The following is a 22288-nucleotide window of genomic DNA, read 5'->3' as shown; positions in this document are numbered from 1 at the left end:
TTACCCAGTCATATAGCAGGTGGGTGGCAGGCTCAGAAATAGAACCCAGGTCTCCTGTATCATAGTGCCTTATCCACTGGACCACAATGCCCCACAGCAAGCAACCTGTCACTCTGCTACAAACCTTTTACTTATCTGGATGCAGCATTACACTTAAGCAGAAAATTCTTTATTCTGTCAGCAGGGCTAATTTTCCAAGTTTCCCCAGGAGATGCTCTGTTTAGCATGGCTTCTGTTTTCCATTTAGTTTATCTTATAACCTCCAGATTTAATTGAAAAGCCTTAGGAACAAAGATACTAGGGCATCCTAATGCACAGAAACATTCAGCTATAAATGTGATGTTCTTCTCAACATTTCCTACTTTTACTGCTCAATGTTGTAATGGCAGCATGTCCTATAAGACTGGTTTGACTGTCTGCAGGATAGGAAGCAACCCCATTTTGTTCCTTTCTGTGGAGATGGATATACTCATCTCCAAGGTTAAAAGCCTTTGAAACAATCATAGGCAAAGCTTTCATATTTCCAGCATTTCACATCCTTGGTATCTATTTAAGTATTTCTGATGACCTACCATTTCTCACTGCATCGAAGTCAGTAATTGTTGTCCATTTTTGATGTACTGTAGTTAAAACTCAAGTAATCCAAAGGCTTTTGGATAGAAAGGAGGGAAATAAGTCCAGCAGTGACCCTCAGTATCTACCTACGGGCTCTGAGATGAAGAAATACAGACTCGATAGAAGTACTGTGAAGAGGACAACTAGTTAGCTCACCATGCTCAAGGGAAAAGCCTTCAATGACTCAATGTCTAATTGGAAACAGGTATGGAGTGAGGTTCCCCAGAGCTCTGTCCTGCTGCTGGTATTGTTTAATACCCTCCTGCTTTACCCATGGCAGGTTAGGATGTTATGTCAGGGTCGACTGCGCAGTAGTTGAATTTTTATAGGATGGCTTGGATATGGCTGATTCTGTCTCATGCTGGGGGTTGCACTAGATGAGCTCTGGACCTCCCTTCCAACCCTGCTTCTCTAGGATTCTATGAATATCTTCCTTGACAATTTGGAGAAGATGACTGAGTGCACATTTAGCAAATTTGCAGACAACACCAAGTTGCATGGAGTTGCAGATACCCTGGAAGGTAAGGCTAGGATTCAAATGATAAATTAGTGAAATGATCCAAAAATCAATCGGATAAAATTTAAAAAAAGACAAGTGCAAAATGTAACACTTGGGACAGAGTGATCACATGTGCAAATACAGGGGAATTACTGGGTACATTGCAGACCACAGAAAAGGAACTGGGTACTGTAAGTTGAATATAAAAATCAGGTTTAGAGAGACACTTGACTAGGATAGTATAGTCATACATATACCTGCCATAAGCAGGAGGTTAGACTAGAAGACCTCCTGAGATCCCTTCCAATCCTACTATGTCATGGTTCTATGAAAGTTTCTTCTCAAGTATGTATTACTGTTGGTTCAAGAGATGTTTCTCTTTAATTCTCACAATGAAATTCCTCTAAACACCTAATTTTTTGTTAAAGTAAGTGTCTAAGTTCCTTCACTGCACGCTCGTCTTTGTCTCATGAGATATCCATTGACCTTGTGGCGTAGAATATAATCATGATTTTTCCAGACTCACAGCAGTTTAAGGAAGTATTGCAAAGTAATCAATTTTGCTGTCCCAAGGAAGAAAGCAACTACTGCTTAGATAGGTTCAGTCATTTCTTAACCTAAATATAGAACAATATTGTGCTAACTTATATCACTGTGGATACAAGTGATATAAGATACATGTGCAATTAATGCAAAACAAACTCCAAAGCTTGCTCCTGGGCACCGCGTTTGAACATGCACCCAGGACCACAGCACATTGAGCTGAGGTGGAATAGTCCTGGCTGGTAGGGGGGTTGGTGGGGTCAGCTTGGCAGCCCAGGGCTGCTCCCCTCGACTCAATGTGCTGTAGAGGGGCTGGCTGGGGCACGAGGGTGCTCCAGTGCAGGGCTAGCCAGCAGGCAGCCCCTGCATGGAAGCACCCTCATGCCCCAGTCAACCAGGGCAGCTTCTACATATGCGCTGCTGCAGAGTGAAAAAACAAGTACTATCCTGTTGGGGAGTGAATTTGTTTACTCCAGCCTAATAGGGGCACACGTGTAGACATGCAACATTTACTGCAGAGCTAATTAGTCTACTCTTCAGTAAACGTCTCATGTAGATGCGCCCTGTACGAGTTAGTGAAGTGCCCTCCAGAAGTGCTCCTGATTATTTAAACAATCTTCACCTTTTAATTTGTCTTATATCCCCAATAAAGGGATCCCCAAAGATTACCAATGGTAAATGAAACCACCTGATCTGATTATATACTCTCAGCCCTCCCACACCCTTTGCAGCTTCCCATAGGAAACTGAATTTATTCTCCTTTTTTATTCGGATTCACCTTTTAATTAAAACATACATAACAAATTATAATGTATTCCCAGATGTGGAAGCAGTTAAGCTTTTCTTTCACACGTGTCGAATGAACACAGTTGATTTCTATGCTTCAGTAACAGCAACACTAGCTGTACAGGCATTTACAATGTCTAAGAGGGGTAGTCAACCTGCAGCATGCAGGCCCCAGTGGCACCAGAAGCCTTTGAGCACAAGCAGCAGAACAGCAGATAGGACAGGGAGCAGAAAGTAGAGCGAAAGATCAGGCAGGGAGCACAGGGTGTAAAGCAGAGAGCACAGTCGTGGATTAGACAGGGGAAGGGAATCAGGGGAAGGGAATCAGAGTGGCAGTTAGGGAAGGCTAAGGGCTTAATTTGTGACATGCGTGCCATAAACATTGGCCCTCACTGGTCTAAAAATATTACAGGTGATTTATTATCACTGCACTGGATCACCAAATCAAGAACCTTCCACACTGCAAAAAAATATTACCTAGAAAATACTTCAAATTTCCACTTTATTATACCAAGCTCCTTACTTTTGTAATGCAAAAGAAAATACAAAGGAAAACAGTCCGTTCATTTATGCTATCCTGGACTTTCAGTCTTGAACCAGACACTTCTCCTGTATCTCCAGCAGGAAAGGCCATATCTCTTACTATACAGTACCGTCCAAAAAAACGCATGTGATGATGTACGTCTCATATCCACTAGGAACTGTGCATTACTAGGACCCAAAGGGTAAAAAAAAAATATCTCTCCTTTGTTTCATATAAAACGTGTTGTTTATCTTCCTGCCATGTGACAAGCTACCGAAGCACGTAGCTATACCCTGAATTCAGATGCAGTGTATAAGAGTCACAAGTAAAGATGAAAAAGACCAGTTATCATCTAGTTTTCCCCCTACCAACACAGGATTACTTTCTACATTTTTCTGGTGCTCTCTGCATTTGAGTTGTAAATGTCTCAGACAAAAGTATTTCTGCCTCTTGCTTCAGGGGACTTTTTCCCTAGCATAATATACTGGTCTGGAAGCTTATCCTCATGCAGCCTAATATTTCATCTCTTTGTTCCTCGTGCTCAAAAAATTGCTTCTTTCCAGAGCTCTCCTTGGCCTGTAGAAATACTTTTTCCTCCCTTTTCTGCATTAACTGATTCTAGTTAATAAGATCATACCAGTGGGATCAGGGCTGCGAAATTGAGAAGGGTTGGCAATATTACTTTAAACATACACCCCAAATTTAGCGTACTTCCTTAAAAATGTCAAGCTCATGAAATCACTGGTGCACATTATTAATGAATTCAGAATGACAGGGATTCCTCATCAGAGATTTTTTTTTTTTTCAGCTTTCCTGAAGTAGTACCAATTCATAGATCAAGGCTGTACTATGTAAGTCACCTTACAAATTAGAAAAACAGTAAAGGTTCCTGTCCCAGAGAGCTCGCAGTCTGGGATTATGACCTGATAAAACAGTTGGATGAACAAGACCGACAAAGGTGATGTAGGGAACAAGAAAACAGGAAAGGCAGGCAGGCAATGCTGCACAAGCATGTAGAGCAATGACAGAACCATGTCAACTCACAACTTACAGCAACAACATTGTAGAAGCTAGTGGAAACTGCAACAAGCCCAGCAAGAGCCAACCTTGAGGATAATCGATAGCTGGGCTGTCAAAACTCTAGGACTCGTATATATTTGCGGGGAGCCTGTGCGCTGGAAATCCAGTCTGTCGGCGCAGACTCGATTTGCGGAGCGTGGAAACTGATGCACTCCGGCAGCCTTCCGCATTACAGGCATCGGCTGCCCCATGCATCTCCTTGCTGAAAAAACAGCAATGGGGTGCTTTGAAATAAAAAGTTTGATGAGCTTTAATTCAAAGTGCCCCGCCCGCCGCCATGTTTTTCAGTGCAGGGACACTGATACACATGACTTGCGGGTGCTTCTGATTAGCGTAGTTCACTAATTAAAGCGCCCAGTGCCATGTCCCTGCATGTGTAAAACTGCCCCTAAACTCTTAAGAACAGTAACACCATACAAAATAATTATAAAAGGAAAAAAAAAAAGCTGGCACTCATTGCTCTGTGTCTGGCTGAAAGTCACCTATGACTTTAAATGAGTATTTGCCATAGCAAATGTCCCTCTTGGCACATCATTGTCAAACCAAGGATGTGCTGAGAGGGAACTTCTGAAAAGGTTGCATGTAGATACTATGATTAGAGATAATTCGGCAACAATGTCTAGTAGAAGTGGGATTGGCATATGTTCTAGCTAGCCGCACCAGACAGCCAAGCAGGTACTGCAAATACATGAATTAAAAGATTTATAGTCTCCAGGCCTGACGGATAACACTTGAGGCATGAGGTGCCTGATGATCTCTCAGAAATTGCCATGCTCATTTCAGATAGGTCAATCTTTAGTTAATGAGGGATGTTTGATAAGTTGAAGCTAAGCAAATCTTTAAAGCAATGCTATTTTGCTATGGCTAGATACTCTGGGGCAGCATCTGTCTCGAGAACAGTTGCAGACATGCAAGGAGGCAGAGACATGGCATGAGCTGTAACAAGCCCAATCTCTTCTCAGCTGTACTCATGCATGATAGTTATTCTGGAATATGACACCTACAATAACACAATGGTCACCCTAATGGAGGACCATCCAGTCAATAAGCTATTTATCTAGGTGAGCATCACAAAAGGTACAGGCAGAAACGGCCCCAAAATAATCCCTTATTACTCTAGGGCAAACTTGTCAAAAAAGCAGTTTGAGTCTGAGTTGCACTTTCTAAAGCAGTGATTCTCAACCTTTATAGACTCCAGGCACCTCTCAGAAAATGCCAGCTCTTACTTTCCACTCAGTTTTTGACTAGAGAAAAATAACAGAGCAATTCTTCTGTTACAACGAACCCTGAAAGACCATAACAGGGCAGAATGCTTTTAGCACCATGGATTCCTAGTTGAAAGCTGTGGATTTATCTTGTGAATCATGTTTGCACACCTAACAGTGCTAACATTGCATAGCACCCTTGAAAGGAACTCAAGGCACCCCCAAAAGCTGTGTCTTCCCAGTTGTGAATCACTGTTCTAAAGCAACTGCAGTCCCAATTTTCTTAACGATGTCTAGACCAAATTCCCATTGTAATCAATGGGCATTAGGAGCCTAAACACCTTTAAAAATATGAGACCCAGAAACCTAAAACCTGGTGACTTGCAATTGCCTAGAACCTCTGACCTTGGTGCTCAATGGCCCCACCACACAGGAGGAGACAGCTTTACTAGGATGCCGTGGCAAACAACTTGCATTGGGGCATATATTTCACTTAGTGCCCCCTGTTCACAAAACACTCATCGCAGCTGGCAGATTAAGAGCAGGGTGAAGGCCTATCTGCATCCTTCTGCCTAAAGTGAGAAGTTACAAGTGGCCTCTAAGTGTAGGCTCCCAGCATTCAGTGTCTCGTGCCCCGGTTATACTGGCAACAGCAGAGTTCTTTATCATTCCTGCAATGTGGAATCAAACAAAAAGCTGTAAAAGCAAACGGAGGAGCTGGGCCTAGGCTGTCTTAATACTTGTTACTGCAGTGGTGGTCTCAAGAGCACCGTAAAAAGCGCAGGGACAACACAGAGCAAACTTCTTGTTTCCAGCACTGTCAGAACCAAGGTGACCACCTTTTCAAAATGGAAAGGTGGGACACATACCCACCTCTCTCCCCCACCCACCTCTGCCAGCAGCATGGCCGGAGCAGAGCCAAACTGAGCCAGAGTGGGGTGGGATACAGGCTGTCCACTGTGGGCTCAGGGCTCTCTGCCCTGCTGCCTTTCCCTTGGGAGCCCCATACTGGCAACGTGCCTCCTGCCTGCTCAGCACCAGTGGGGGGCACAACTCCACGCTACTGCCACTCCCACTGTTGGCTGGTCAGGGGGCACCTCACCATGGCAGCATGACCAGCTCGGGGCTCCCAGAGGGAAGGGGAGCAGGGCAGGGAGCTCTGAGGCCACAGTGGGAAGCCCGATCTGCTGCACCATGCACAAATCTGGGGAGCATGTGCCCCCCCATGTTTCACCAAGAATGCACATAGCAGTGGGGGGACATACCCCCACTTGCCTAGATGAGCTGCCCATGGCTCCGTCCCACTCCACGCCCTGGACCCATGCACCAGTCTGGCTGGGCAGTGCCCCCAGCCCCAGCCCTACTCCCACCCTCCCTCACCATGGGGGCCTCAATCTACTCTCCCCGCTCCTCCATGCACTCTCCCACCTGTAGGCTTACCTGCGTGGAACTGTTCTCGACACTGCCTGGCTGTATTCCCAGCCACCTGCAGGTGTGCACCTGCACATGGCACCCCTTCCGTCCTGCTCCAGGCAACCCCAAGCAACCCCCTGGAATGCTGCCAACCTGCAAGGGAAACCTGCCGTTTCCCACGGTTTTCCAAAGCAAATGGAAAACCTGAATCCTTGTGTGATACTGAGTATCTGGGACAAATACTGTCCCAGAGTCATGCATCCTGGGACCAGGACTTGATGTTCTCATTGTAGGGCTGTCCTGCCTAATTAGGGATGGGTGGTCACCCTAGTCAAAACTTCATTGAAGTTTGTGGCTCCTTTCCCTCTACTTTGCAATTTTCCAATCACTAAATGATTTCCAATCTATCCTGCAAGAGTTAAAAATACATTAAACTTAAAAAGAAATAAAAACAACAAAATATGCCACCACTTTCCTCTCCTCTGTGCATTCAAGATCATATTTATAGTGCAGTCTAGAAATCAGTTTTATCTAGTAATTTGATCCCAGGTTGCATTACTATGTGATCTTAAGTAAATCAATCTACATCCGTTTCTAGCAAAAAAAGGAGGCATTTGCTTAACTTCTTTTTCCAAGCTATATAAATTACCCTTACAAAAATGCATGCCGTCTCAAATGTCAAATGTGAGGACACAGCTATACATTACAGCATAGCTGATGTAAAACAGTGTTCCAGAATCTAAGGTTTCATTAAAGAAAACCCCTAAGCCAATTTTTTTTTTTCATATCTAATATTGGAATCTTGAAAGTATACTTAAGCAAGCAAAAAAAGGCAGGTTTAAATCTCAGCCCTTTTGAAGCCAATGGCAAAATCTCCAACTAACTCCAGTAGGGCAAAGATCTCATGCCAGATGGATCTTCAGAGGTGCTGAATGACACTAAAAATCAATGGCTGTTAGCATACTTCCCTTTCCAGCCTATGTCAATACAATCGGGCTATGTTAAGCACCTATACACATGCAGCTACTTTGGTGCAGTTATGCCACTGTAAAAATGTCCAGACAACAACTGCACACTAGAATGAATGTACACCGGAAATCCATCGAAGACAGAAACACCCAATTACCGGTGGGGGCACATTTCTCACAGGAGGGCCACTCTCTCTCCAATCTCTCAGTCCTGATCCTCAAGGGAAATTTACACAACACATCCCAGAGACGAGCCTATGAGCTCCATTTCATCAACCTGCTGGATACTAGAGATCAGGGACTAAACATAGACATTGGATTTTTGATACATTACAATCTGCCTGGCAACTGACTCCCCAGCCCAGCCCAGCCCCTGGCGTCTTTACTTTTCATTCCATCCAGGAAGAGCACACACCAACTGCTGCAGCGTCCTTAGCCTGACGAAGGGTTTTTGAACCCGAAAGCTTGCTTAATAACTATTCTCCAACCATTTGGGTTGGTCTAATAAAAGATATCAAATTCACCCAAGAAACCTTGTCTGTCTGTACAAACAAGGCCATAGTCCATATTTATACAGGAAAGTTGTACCATTTTAAATGGCACTTGCTCTAGCTCAGCTATTTTGGTTTAAGAGAGACTTTCTGTGGTTTAATTTAAAACAGGACCATCTAGTTTTAAATGGCCAGGGGCTGCATACCCATCAGGCCACACTAGCAGGGGCTGCACCAGCAGGGGCCATGAGCTCGGGTGCCCTACCACTGCTGCTGTACTGCTGCCCCCCGCTGAACTGTGTGCCCACCTGCTGAACCACACACCCAGACATGCTGCACCAGGTACCCCTTGCTGCTGCTCCCTGGTACCCCATGCACTCCCACACTGCTGCTTCCCAGGTGCCCCACTCCACTGCTGCATACCCTGACTCACCCTTATATTCCCAGTCACAAGTCCCCCCTGGAGTGCTGTACTCGTGCACCCAGCACTGCAAGCTGTGCTGCACTGTGCCATGCCATCCCACCGCCTGGGACAGGGACAGTGAGAGGAACCCAGAGGGAGAGGGAGCTTGGAGGCCCTGGCCGCTGCTGCTGCAGCTGGAGCAATGGGAAGGACGGAGCCTGGGGGCCATGGTGTAACCTCTCACAGGCTGCATGTGGCCCACAGGTCACCAGCTGGCTCAGCCCTGGTTTGAACCGGCTCCTGGCAACCTATTTCGATTTAGTTAAGCATGACAGAAAATGATCTGGCAACTTTTATTATGTGATAGAACAAAGATTTCACCATATAACATTTTTGTTAGGTACATCTCCTTTCCTCATTTTTTATTTTTGTCAAAAAAAAATCAAATGCCTGAAAACAGATTTTTTTTTTTTCCAGCTGAAAACTTCTTTGGCTCGTGGCCAAAAAGTACACCTTTGTCAAAGCTCTGCTGAAAATTTCAATGAAGTACACAATTTTTTTTGTCTTATTCAAAAAGCTTTCCACTAAAAATAAACCATTTTCTGACCCAATGTAAAACTAAGCCTGATTTAAAATAATACGAGTGTCAGTGCCAACTATTCCATACATTTAAAACTGGTTAAAATAATCACAACTTTAAACGGGTGCAACATCTTTACCTACACAAGCCTTAGCTCTAATTCCACTACTGCCAGGGTTACCCTGCAAATACCAGCCAAACATAAACCATGAAGAGCTAACTGCCTAGCAGTCTGGCTGAGAGAGGTGTGAAAAATTTTACTGCTTTAAAGTTCAAATAGGATTGTTAACTATTTCACCATCAATCATTGTAGCTGGAACTTGGAACTAATGTGCTCATCCATTTTGGCTTTTTAGCATTACTAGATTTTGAGTTGGCTCCAAGTTCCTAGAGCAGAAACAGAGAACTTCAAACCACCCTCATCCAAATCTAGTAACTTCTGCCTATATTTAGGGAGACAAAAAGGGACATTTTTTACACATGTTCTAGGAGGTATCGGGGAGGGTGCTTTAATTAGCGAAACGATCATCCCGTGCATCAGTGTCCCCACACTGAAAAAATGGTGTTGGGGCGCTTTGAACTGAAGCTCATTTGACAAGCTTTAGTTCAAAGTGCCCTGCAGCCATTTTTCAACATGGGGACATTGATGCATGCGACACTGCGCTCCAACAGACTCGATTAATTTCTGCGTTCCAACAGACTTGATTAATTGAGTCTGCTCCAACATACTGGATTTCCAGCAGGTCGGAGCTGGCTCCCTGCATGTATATAGGAGCCAAAGGAGACTAATTTCCTTCCCAGTATTAGAAACTTCAAGTTCCTTTCCAAAATCAAAGTGTTAATACTTTACATTTTAACCCCACAGCTGGGGAGTGAAGAGAGATTATTTTTACACTGTGACCTGAAGACACTTTAGCATCCTCCACTGAAGACATCCCCCCCTCCAGCCACTTAAAGGAAGTGCCTGTTAGAAGCCTTGTGATGAGTTTATCTTAGGCCACAAAGTGATTTATGTATCCATGTCAACACCTTGCGGCAAATGGAAAGCCAGTGTTGCATGATCTCTGCCAACAGAGCAGGAAGCTACACTGTGCACCATCTGTAGATTCCCAATGACCTTCGGGAACAGCCTACCAGAGCACACTGCATTAACCTGATTGAACTGACAAAGTTGTGGGTAGCTCTATTCAGGCCTAGCAGCAAAAACGAGTCTTGTAGCAATTGTTTCTGTTGTGACTGAATAAGAGCGAGCATAGCCACAGATGTCAACGGGGATTCAAGTGTAGGCATGGAGCTAAAAGTAACCCTAAATTGTAACCCTAAATTGTAAAGTTATTGAACAAAGTTCCCTTCCGAATTTAGGAATGACTCATATCCCAATCAAACTTTGCCTCCAAGACCATTTCCTTTAGAATGAAATGTAGGTACCTTGCAGTTAGGATTAGAAGTGAAGTAAAATAAACTGAATGAAGGCTACTTTCATGCTGAATAAGTGTGTCCACAGAGAGTTTTAATGCTGCTTAAGTAATCCACTTTTAAAAGTTAATTGTGACTGACTCTCCTAAATGACACACATGGACAAGCCTTCAGATAAACTATTGCTCTACAATATTATCACTGATCTGAAGGGGTAACAATTAATACTGCGTTCTATGATGGGCCATTTTAATATACACCGTGACATTCTTGTTCACCTACACAATAAGTCTACCTAACTTCCTAATGTACTTTTCCCTAATTCTCCAGGTAATACTGAAGATGCTCCAGCAAAAATTCTTCTTCATACTGCCACAGTGTAGTCAGAAAGGTACTAACACACTTTCCTTCCAACAGCCTGCAGGTAATTCTTTCTTTCATTTTAATGTATTCCTTCCAGTTTCTGGGAAGATGCCAGATGGATAGCATGGGCACATAAGCAGGTTATGGCAAGGTTAAAAATGAGTGGAAAACTAATGCACATCAGGTACTTCTGAGTGGCTGCCTGCATTCACTTCAAGTAAATGGAAACAAACTCATGGCAGCTTACTTCTCACTGAAGCAGGACTAAGCTACTGTAGAGGTTAGCTTTCATTGATTGCAGGCTAAAAGCATACACAAGGGCAGTTACCATATAGCAGCTGATACACAGCAAATCCCTATCCTCCTTTTTCCTCATGGGAGCTGGTTTGCATATACCATGCCTTCAGATCCTGAGTCTGCATGTAAAAGGACTTCACAAAATTTAGTTATCTAACTCGGATACCGTCTGCTCATCTGTGAATCAAATCCATAGGGGATGTTCTTCAGTTGCCGACTCCATTTTTCCAGGCACTTTATAGCCTACACTGAGATTATTTGTTTGAAAGCTGAATGATTTAATATTTGAGATGAAGTTCTGTTCTGTCTATTCCTTACTGAGACAAAGTCTAGATTGGAAAGACAGCTGATGACTCCAATGCAGAGTGGTGGGGGTACCGTTAAGACACAGACAGGCAATGCAGTATAGCTTACACTGCTACTGCTCATGTCATTTCGGTTCTGTGAAAAGTTCAGTCTTCAGAGCTAACTCAGCATCTTCTGCAGGCAATAAAACCACTTTATAAAATGCAGGATATTCACAATTAGTGCAGATCTGCAATACCTCTTACAGGTCTAACGGAGAACCAAGTGATGACTCAGAAGCAAAGCCCCAGGTCCTAGGCAGCCCAGCAGGAACTACAGAACTACTCAGGAGTGCCCTCCTCTCCCCACGACTCACTCCCACACACTGTCTTCTCAGCCGAGTCAATCAGCAACATATTCTTTGTACTACTTATTTTGTTGAGGTTATTTCATACTGCCTCCAAACCTTACACTTTTATTGTGTTGAAGATCTTTGTATTGACAATACGTAGTTGCACTGTGGAAGTTGCCAGGGGAAAAATGAAGGTTTGAACAGCTGAGGCTTCTGGCATGCAGTTTTTGGCATCCGAGCAGACCATTGAGGTTCTTCATCCTGGCACATTGTTAGGACTACAGGGCCTGCCTTTGAAAAATCTAGAGTTTTTAGGCACTTGACTTTTACTGGCTTAATTTCTACATTTGATGAACATTTATTACCTCATTAACATACTTGTCAACCCTGCTTCTCTCTCAAAACAAATGAACACTACTTTAAGCCATGGACTTGGTTACACTATGTGTAGAAAGAAATATATTATTTAGTAGTCTCCCTTGATTTGGCTGAATACCAGTGGATGAATACAGCTACAAGACAAATGATTTCACAAAAAGAGTGTCATTATGATGCAAGGTTTTCCAGGCCAACAGCTTTGCACTGCCTCTGATAAGGAGACCATGCTTCAGCCCAAGCGGTACTGGAATCCAACGCAGAGATGCTGTCAGAATAGGGTCAAATCCAGCTCAAGATGACTGGGGAACTGGAGCTACTGCAACCTCTGGTCTACACAGACAGCTGGTATACCCCTCACTGTACTGATCCCACAGGAACTCAGTGTTTCTCCAGGAGCCATGCAGGAAAAAGGCATATAGGTCAAAACATTTTTTAATGGATCCAAATACAATTATGCGTATTTGAGTCTGTTTCCATTTTTTTTTTGGATCCATTCCGACTGCTATCCAGTCCATGGCCTCCCCAGCTTCATCAACATCAAAATCTTTCCTCATAATGTCATTGACATCAAGAGACAGCAAGCCTGGCGGTCATGAATAATCCTAGTTGGAAACCTGAAACTTTCCTTCCTTTAAGGTTTTTGAGAGGAAAGTGGGGCAGAGAAATATCGGAAATGAAAATTCAGGACTTTTCTATTAAATTCTAGCCTACGGGTAGGTTGTGGACTATACACATGGAGCCCTAGAAGACTAGCCCTTCAAGCCTCACCTAGAGCAGACCCTAACAGTAGCACCATGACTTAGAACATATTCATTATTATTCTGTAACTACGACTAGCTGGGTGGGAGCAAGCAGGCAGAGCCAAAAACAATTGTCTCACACTATTCAGGGAGTCTTTGCAGCTCTGCAATGGAAGGTGATGCATCTCCTGTCTCTGCCCTTTTGTGGGCAGTGTCAGAGGGTGAGAATCAATATTTAAGATCTTGTTCTCATTCCAGTAAGTTATCTCCTGACAGCAGGTATGTGGCCTTCCACACCCTGTCCCAACACCTACCAACAGTAACTAAGCACAGCTGCTTAACTTTTCAATGTTGACATTCCTTAGTTCAAAAAGTTGGACTTCAAGGGGCTGTCACCCCAACGAGATAAAAAGGAGCACATGGCACTTTGTTGGGTTATTGTTAGCAGCAGACATTACCAGGTATACACTTTACATTGTTCAGATTCTTTGCAGCCATGGGCCAGATGCATCATTTATTTCTGGAGGAAAGTTTAAATTACTGCATGCTAATTTGTGGCAATGAAAAAAAAATCCAGATAAAGTAGCAATTTCGGTGGCTGTGCAATCTCACACATAAGACTGTCCAGAGTTGAAGACAGGACTTAACTGCTACTGGACAATTGAGGAGGTAACAGCAGTTCAGGCTAACACACATGTTCCATGGACGAAGGCTTAAAAGCAACTGAAGAGGATCCCTGGATATAGAGAGGTTTCTGGGAAGGAGGCTGCTCCCTTACCTCTGGATAAGAAACTCTGCACCAAGACCAACTTCTCTTTGAACTTTATGGGTCCAAGAAAAAGGTTCTCTGAAAAAAGGGATCTGACTTGGGGGGTATTTTGAGCCGACCTGCCACAACAGATTATGCTGCTGTTCTCAGGTACAGCCATAATGTGGCAGTAGAACACAGGTCCTCTCCACACTGGACACACTTGGAAACCAAGGGAAACGACTGCAAACTTTGGTTCAAGATTCAGTGGCATTATTAATTTTGTGTTCCAGTACAAGTGGATCATAGGCTGCTATCACCATTTTAAGCATCCTGTCACTTTTAGATCTGTTCTGAAGAATGAGTAGTTTTTACAGATCTAATCTAAATGATATTTTAAACAATGGTGGCAGCTGGTGACCCATCTAAAAGAGAGTTCTGAATGTACCTAACAGTAACACAACTAAACTAGTGTTAACAGTAGCAGACAACTTTTTAAAAAGGGAGAGAGAAAAGAAAAAAATACCCATACACAATAAAACACCTTCCCTAATGCATGCAAAGGACATCCTTTGAGCTAGCATCCCATTGTAAATCTTAGCCTTTTACTAGGTTATGATGACATTTTCTTCCAGTCCATCTGACAGCAAAACCACAAAGATCAAGTAATGGTGATTAATTTCTTGCTTTTATACCACTTAGGTCCCCTCTATATGTACAAGTAAAGGTGCAATAGGATCTAATGCATGATCCAGATAATTGAGCCTCCTGCCGTGCCACATGTAAATGGCAGGAGGTGCGATTGTGGGATTGTGCATTAGATTCCATCGGGTTTTACAGCAGATGCTGGGGGAGCCCAAATCCCAGGCTCCCCTACACCAGCAAGAAGCAAGCTCCAGCCACTGGTTTCACACACCCTGGGTCTGAGAGAAGGTGGCAGCCATGATCTGCCAGCCATGAGGGTTTTACGCACCCCTGGGATTGGGTCCCAGCAGGGATTGGGTCCCAGCACTAGGGATTGGATCCCAGCACTAGAAGGTATTGTGTGGGGACCCAGTGTCCACAGCTGTGGGACTCTGGGTCCTGGCAGCTGCAGGGTGCTGCTGGGACCCAGAGCCAGCAGTGCTGGGGCTGAGAGCACCCTCAGTTGTGGGACTCCCAGCCCTGTCTGGGTATGATGCACACCTGGGGCTTGGGAGCCCATCAGCTGATGGGGCTCGCTGACTTAGGGGAGACCCTACTATACCTGTAAATTAAAGCTCAGTAGCAACCAGGTCTAACTTTATAGCTGATTGGTGCTTTTAATGGTATCACAGGCACTTTGCATGTGTAGCTGGTCTGCAATAGTCTGAAACGATCTTGAAAAGATATATCAAGATGCCCAGATGTATAGCATCTGAAGCAAGCTTAGAAACCCAGTTTTCAAACAACATAAAGAAATAATTTATGTTTCCAGCTGCCTATGAAACAGCAGCTGCTAATATTATGTGTGGGGGCAAAACTGTTTTGAAGGTCCACATTTGGAGGACCTTTCAGAATACTATTTATGGTTTGATAAATAATGAGAGAATTTTATTTTCTCGGCAGCAAATAAACCAAAGGTCTTAATTAATTAACTATTTTCCATAAACATAAGTTACATACCAAATTAAAGCGCTAACTGCTGTAATTTGTATTGTTCAATTAGAGAATGAAGCATGATTCTGTACTAATCTAGTTAGGTGCAAAACGGCACTTAAATAACGGTCTTCAGACGTCTAAAGAATGAAGAGCTACACAAACTGAATGCCGAGCCCAGGAGGTACTCCAGAGTTTTGGTATTGCCCATGATACAAGAAGGGACAGCTGGAAAATTCTGAACGTGTTCAGATCAAGAGAGGTGAGCTGTCCCATTTCTAATTCACTAATAGTCTGAAAAGAAGCAAGTTGAAACCCAAACTGCTCTTGGCAACCCAAAATATGAGTGGGAGGGGAAATTTAGAAAAAATCATTAAGCAGCCATGAGCTAGAAGGCAATTTTCATCTACTGCCTCAAAATCCCTCAAAACAGGTTTTCAGTCATGGCAGAGCAAGGTCTGTTAAAATGCTTATGCAATATAGGTCTGTAGATATAATGATTAAAGTGAAAAAATAAGAAGTGATTTAAAATGTAAAGGTCTGGTGCTTTCCACAGGAAGAGAATAGTGGTATACAAAGAGGGCAGTGTGGTGAAATGTTGTTGAATCTGCCAAGCACATTAATTAAACAACATTGCTGACACCTGAATTTATGTAAAAAAAAAAAACAAGGACAAGGAAGGATAGTTGGAGGATTCTCAAGATATTAGGCTTTCAATTAGAAAAAAAACTTACAGAGAAAAGGCAGAGCAGAACTTTGATCAATGATTACAACAGAAAATTTGTATTCAGATGCTAATTGGAATAAATTGTGAAAAACTCAGGATGTTTTCCTAGAAGTGAATTACTTACTGGATAAAGTCTATAAAGTCATTTTGTTCTGGGCCTTTTCCAAGATGTGCCAAATATGATAACAAGCACTGAAGCTGGGTAACAGCTAGAATATAATAATTATAATATGATCAGAGTGAGAAGCTGAAGCATTAAGCATAGCAACACAATGGGCTAGACATAAGCTTTTAAGTTAACAAAATCTAATGTTGAGATGTAAATCACACGGGTTTTTTAATGAACAGATCAATGAAGAAAAGGAGTCTTTATTACAACATTAAATGGACTTTGGATTTGAAAGAGACTGCTAACCTAGTAGATTCCAAGCCACAAGAAGGCAAAACGTAATTTAAGTTTAGGACATCCTTTTCTACTCATGCAAAATTCTTCCAAGACTAAATCTAAAGGGAATTATTGGAAGATTTTTGAAAGTTTAACTCAAATTGCAGATAGCATTGTCTTTTTGCTTTTAGGGACTATACAGCAACATAGGATCTCCCAGAGAAGTTTTTATTTAATATATGCACAGAAAGTGGCTCCCCACTTCTATCCTACAGCCTGTCCCCCCAAGGCCCCCCTCCCATGGCCCATCTCAACCTAACCTAGGGTAAAAATTCTTCCCTGACCTTACATTTGGAATCAGTAAAACCCTGAGCAGAGGAGCAAGACCTTTTCCCCCCAAATTGAAAAATTTCTAGGTGCTGGCAGGAGCACAAGTAGATCCCAGTCAAAATGCCCAGGCTAGGCTGTGGCCAATTTTCCCTATATCAGATCCTATCCTGTCATATTATCCTTTCCATGAACTTATCAAGTAAAATCCTAAAGCAATCCTCTTTGCTCCACGTAGGACATTCAGGAGATCATAGCAAAACATTACTCTTCCAGTAGTTAGAATCCTTCTAATATCCAAACTAAATTTGTTCATAACCAGTTTGTAACCACTGGATCTTGTACTAGTCTGGATTTTAAGCAGATTTGCTGGTGTACAGAGGTTGGCTTGTTTTGCTGAAGAGTCATAACCCTGGTGAATTTAATATAAGAATTTTAAGCCTGGCCATAAACTTGCACATTATTTTCAGGCATGGACTGAAAAGGACATTTTCAGATCAGGGAGAGGACCCAAAACTGACATAACACAATCCTATTTTTTATGAGATCAAACTACTTCATTAATAGGAAGCAAATGTTTGGCTCTATAGTCCATATCCATTCTTTTCAGTAATACCATGCCCATATAATTATTCTTTAAGAGCATATAGGAGACCTAGTCATGGACCAGGACACAATTTTATAGATTTTGTAAAGGATCCAAAGGTCAGAACAGACAAGCAATGTACCAAGAACCATAAACTCCAAATGCAATATTGTGAAAAAAAGCCCTGAATTCATAAAGAGGAGAGGAGAGGCACTGATTTTTATCTCTGCACACCATTGTACTGAATAGTTTAGCACCATTCTCGACAGTTCTGGAATCCACATTTTTAAAAGAACATTGAAAACTTGGAGCAGGTGCAGAAAAGAAATATACAAAAGATTTGAGGGGTGTAGAGAATGCCTCTCTCAGAGAGATTTAAAGAACTTAATATGTTTAATGTACCCAAAAAGGCTGCCATGAAACTTCAAGGAATTCTTGAAGTTAGCAGAAAAAAAGTTGTAAGAACAAATGGTTAGAAGCTGAACCAAGACAAATTCAAATTAGAAATGAGACAGAAAGTGAAGGTGGATAGCGTAAGAACAAACTATCAAAGGATGTGAAGGATCTGCCACCTAAAAATACCTCCAAAACAAAACCAGAAGCCTTTCAGGAAGCCTGCTTTAGTTGGTCTCAATATGGATGAAGAGAATAGGCTAGATGGTCTAACAATTCCTTCGGCTTTCAACTCTATGAATAGATATGAGCATGGAAAAGTTGTGTTTGCTAAAGCCAGAAAGAAGTATGCTGCAAGATGAAAGTGTCCTGGATGAGTGTTTTAGCTGTGGTGATAGACAGCAAAGGCGTTATTTTAGAGATGTGCACCAGAAGGAAGGTGCAGACATAGTCCTCCTGGATATGGAGACTGAGAAGTCCAAATCAAAGATGACATGCAGGTTACAGACTTGAGTGAGAGGTTGGCAAGATAGTGGCAAAGTTCCTAAAGTCTGAGAAAGCAATTTGGGGACTGTTGGGAGGGAAAAAATTAAGAGCTATGTGTTAGGAGATGCCAAAGACATGGTCTGAGATTTTAGCTTGATCAGAGAAAAAGAGGGGTCTGGAGAAGAATGACAGCTCCTTGAGTCACCTGCAGAGAGATGAGCTTGCTGCTGATATTACTCAGCGATAATGTGCAGTGGGGAAAAAAGGAGGGGATGATGGACAGAATCCAGAGCAGCCTTCACAGAAAGCTAGAGTGAGGAATGAGAAGGATCCTTTTAGGAATAGCAGCAATTTAAACAGGGAAGTTTTATCTTAGGAAAAGATCAAAACCCCTCTAAACAAGAAATGCAGAAAGAGAAGGTAAGCTAATACAGAACATGCAGGACATTGAAGAGAAAAAGTGGTCCTTTTTCCTCTTTGTCCTTATGTATGATATCTAAGAACCATTAATGGCTGAGCTCCAGTTTTTCCTACATGATTTACTGTGAAAAGATGAGGCAGGAAAACTAGATTGGTGTTGCACAGCTTTTTCAGTCTATGGGCCAAACATATTTCAGAAAGGTCAAGAAATCATAGTCAATACTCTGAGACAGAGTTTCTATCCTGTTCTCTTCCCTTCAACATAGCCCGCACACCCCATAACCAGACAAATACAAGGACAGCAGTTTTGGTTTTTTATGACCCAATTCTTAGCAGAACATTGTAGAATTTCTAGCATGTCTGAGAACTCGCATACGGCAAACTAAACAATAACTCAAATGGAAGCTGGCAGAAATAACATAGGTGGGCAAGGTTTTTTGGGTAGATATGAAAGCTTTTATTAGACCAACTAGATAGTTGAAAAAAATTATTTGCAAACCTCTGGGCACAAACACCCTTCATCAAAACATATCTGCAACCCTCGTGACTTCTAATGTACGTCATTATGGGCAAAAAAGAATTGGACACTGACTAATTTGGGACCTCTACTTTCCAAATTCACAAGAGCACAAGCCTCAATTTTTTGTTCAGCTTTACAATTCATTTATCTTACTCACATGAATATTTTCCTTATCAATGACTTCCATTTCACATCTCCAAAGTGCTTTATTTCTAAAGGAGAATTCTCTTTTGATGTTTGCCAAACCAAATTAGAATCGTTATAATAAAATTTCACTTTTCTTCTACAGTGAGTATTTCCAGTTATGTAATACAGGTTTCCCTCGCCAACCACTGAGGCTAGGTTCCTCAAAGTTCCCATGGTTGGCAAAACTGTAGTTGGTAAGACAAAAGGCTGATGGGGAAAATGGCAGGTGGCAGGATGATGTGCAGCCACGGAAAACTGGTTACTCAAAAATGTATACCATAGTAGCCAAAATGGTATACAGAATATTAAGTGTGGATACTCAAAACCGTGGTTGGCTGGTTGGTGAGGGAAACCTGTAGCCAGTTATGGCTATTACAGTATGAGAAGAGTTCAACCCAAGTTCCACTAAAAACAACTGAACTTTCAGGCCTTCACTTACCTGATCTATAGCGTTCATCCCGTGACCCTGAGGACCTGCGGCGGTGATATCGTGAGGAAGAGGAAGGGGTAACGGGAGTTCGACGTTCTTGTGGCAATGCCTGATCCACCCCTGCAGTCACAAGAAACAAACAGTGCTGAAAAGATTACAGAAGCTTATTGATTATTAATCAGATTTTGGCTCACAAAACCAAAAATAGATGTTTGATTGCTAATCTATTTAACTGCTATTGGTAAAAATATTATTAGTATTGGTCAGCTGTTCAGGTCCATCTAAGTTAGTCAATACTGTAAGGAACATACACTCAGCAAGACACTGTAACAAGAGAAAGAAATTATTTGAAAATCTGTCCTCCTCTTATGCAGAAGTAGCCCTTCTAGAAGCCATATTAAGCCAGCATTTTAAAATGTGAGGGGTGCTAGTGAATAGGGAACCATGGGAATAAAACCTGAAACTGTCCTGGCAATTGGTTACAAAGAGATCCCATATAAAGATATTGCACTGTGTCCTATTAACTTCTTCTGCACAACCGAATGCACAACCTGTTATCAGTAGGTGACAGAACAGCAACATGCAGAAATCAGATACCATAGCACTGGGAACAACATAAACCCTCAAATACAGCTTTAGCTACAGAATACTAGGAAGTAAAAAAAATGACTGTTACAGCAATCTGAAAGAGTAAGTTGTCTTGCTGAAAATCTTTCCGTCATAAAATCTTTCCGTCATAAACAATGAGCCCACGGCAGTACAGCTATGCCATCCGAGTATTTCTGGCCAAAGCTTAAGGTTTAAATATCTTGTTCTCCCCAGTGTTACAGATTCTCTGCAAAAAGAAGTGTGTTCCTGAAGGGTGCCTCAAAGGCACTGGTAGCACCACAGCAGCCCTGTATTGAAACAGCTGCTGAAAGCGGCCTTTCTTTTCCATTTCCTTGTTCCACCATTCACAATTGCACAACAAATCTGTGCTGCTCTGACAATGCAAGTTGCATCACTGGACCGAGCTCAGGAAGGATAAAGTGTGGTCCCAAAGAGGTGCTTTCGAGACGTGAAAATTTACAAATTACTTGGTGCCGAAAAAGGAAAAAAAACTACCAATCACATACATAAACAGTACAAAGATAGGGATTAGATATCCAAATAATGAAATCTTTAAACTGAAAAAGGGCTTAAGTCAATAGAAAAAAAGACCAGAAGAATCTACTACAAATTAATATGTTAGATTGGGGCACAGTGGGGCAGTTATTAGATGGTAAACTACTGTCAATAATGCTTAGTTCCAAAAAGTGCGTTATTCATTTACACAAGAGCCCCATGTAAACAAGCAAGATAAATATCACCTTCATCTTCGCTCTGGCTTAGTTTAGAGTGTGAGGCCACATGTTTCCAAAGACACAAACAGAATTAGAGTGACAAATTAACGTGTTTACCTTCCTAGTATTGGCAGCCTGGGAAAACATGAAAAGGAATGAAACTGCCCACAAATCAGGATCTTGTTTTGTGGAGCTTTACACCTAAAAATTACAGGTCTCAGTGAATGAGATTTACCAAAGTTATATTCTATCACATATCCATGGTTTTTAGTTGTAGTGATTTTTTACCAACTAAAGCAGGGATTGTCAAACTTGTCTGCAACCCCCTTCCAGGCTGATCCAGACTGCAGGGCTCTTGGGTTGCAGGTTGGATCCAGACCAAACTCCAGCAATGGAGCTAGTGGCAGCAGTGTTAAACACTGAGGCTAGGGACAGAAGTTAAACATAAACCAGTTTAGGTGAATGGAAACTGGTTTAAACCTGTAACAGAACGGAAGTTCAGTGGACAGAATCCAGTTGCAAAATGGCTGAAACCGGTTTGAGATAAACCTGGTTGAATGCAGTATTAGATTTAACTGACTGAGCTCAAACCAGTTTATGAAACTTCTGTCCCAGACCCTTTCCTGGTTTATGTTAGAGTCCCCCAGCATCCCGGCATGCTCTGCTAGCACTGGGCTGGGCTGTCTACTCTGCTGGAGCAGGGCTGGCCCTGCCCCTCTGCTCCCTAGCTGGAGGGGGTGGGCAGGACAGGGGCAAGGTTCATTCCCCTTCCCCTGTCCCACCAGCACAGACCTGCCAGGCATTTCTTCGCTCACTGCTCCAGTGGGTGGGGTGTGGCCAGCCCCAGCAGTAGCCTGAAGTGAACTGACCAGGGAGGGGATTTAATTCAGCCCCCTCCTGGCTTCCTGGATCGCAAACCTCTTCCCGGCAGGCGGCTCCACTGCGGGTGGGAGCAGGGTAGGCAGAGCTGCTGCAGACTGTGCAGGTGCTAGGGGAGGCTTGGGGGGCTCTGGCCCCCTCCAAGCCCCAGTGCCACTGCTCTCCCCGCACAGTCTGCAGCAGCTCTGACTGCCCCACTCCCAACCACAGCACAGCCCTGTCAGGAAGAGGCTTGTGCTCCCCAGGAAACCATGAGAAGGGCTTCTGCCCCCATCACGGTTGCTCCCACCTCACTGCTCCAGCAGCAGGGGTTGGGGTGCAGCCA

The 22288-nt window shown here is 42.9% G+C and overlaps 1 protein-coding gene across 10 annotated transcripts in view; it reads right to left on the bottom strand.

Annotated features, from left to right (window-relative positions):
• DIP2C (disco interacting protein 2 homolog C) overlaps positions 1-22288 on the bottom strand; it is a 464954-nt gene that overhangs the window by 166436 nt on the left and 276230 nt on the right. For all 10 annotated transcript variants that reach the window (XM_059729168.1, XM_059729169.1, XM_019498679.2 and 7 more), the window contains one exon: positions 19772-19882. In XM_059729168.1, coding sequence (XP_059585151.1) covers positions 19772-19882 — 111 coding nt within the window. The remainder of the gene's footprint in view (positions 1-19771; positions 19883-22288) is intronic.

This window comes from Alligator mississippiensis, chromosome 5, assembly GCF_030867095.1.
Source record: "Alligator mississippiensis isolate rAllMis1 chromosome 5, rAllMis1, whole genome shotgun sequence".
Taxonomy (NCBI): Eukaryota; Metazoa; Chordata; order Crocodylia; family Alligatoridae; genus Alligator; species Alligator mississippiensis.
This window is presented reverse-complemented; position numbering and strand designations above follow the sequence as displayed.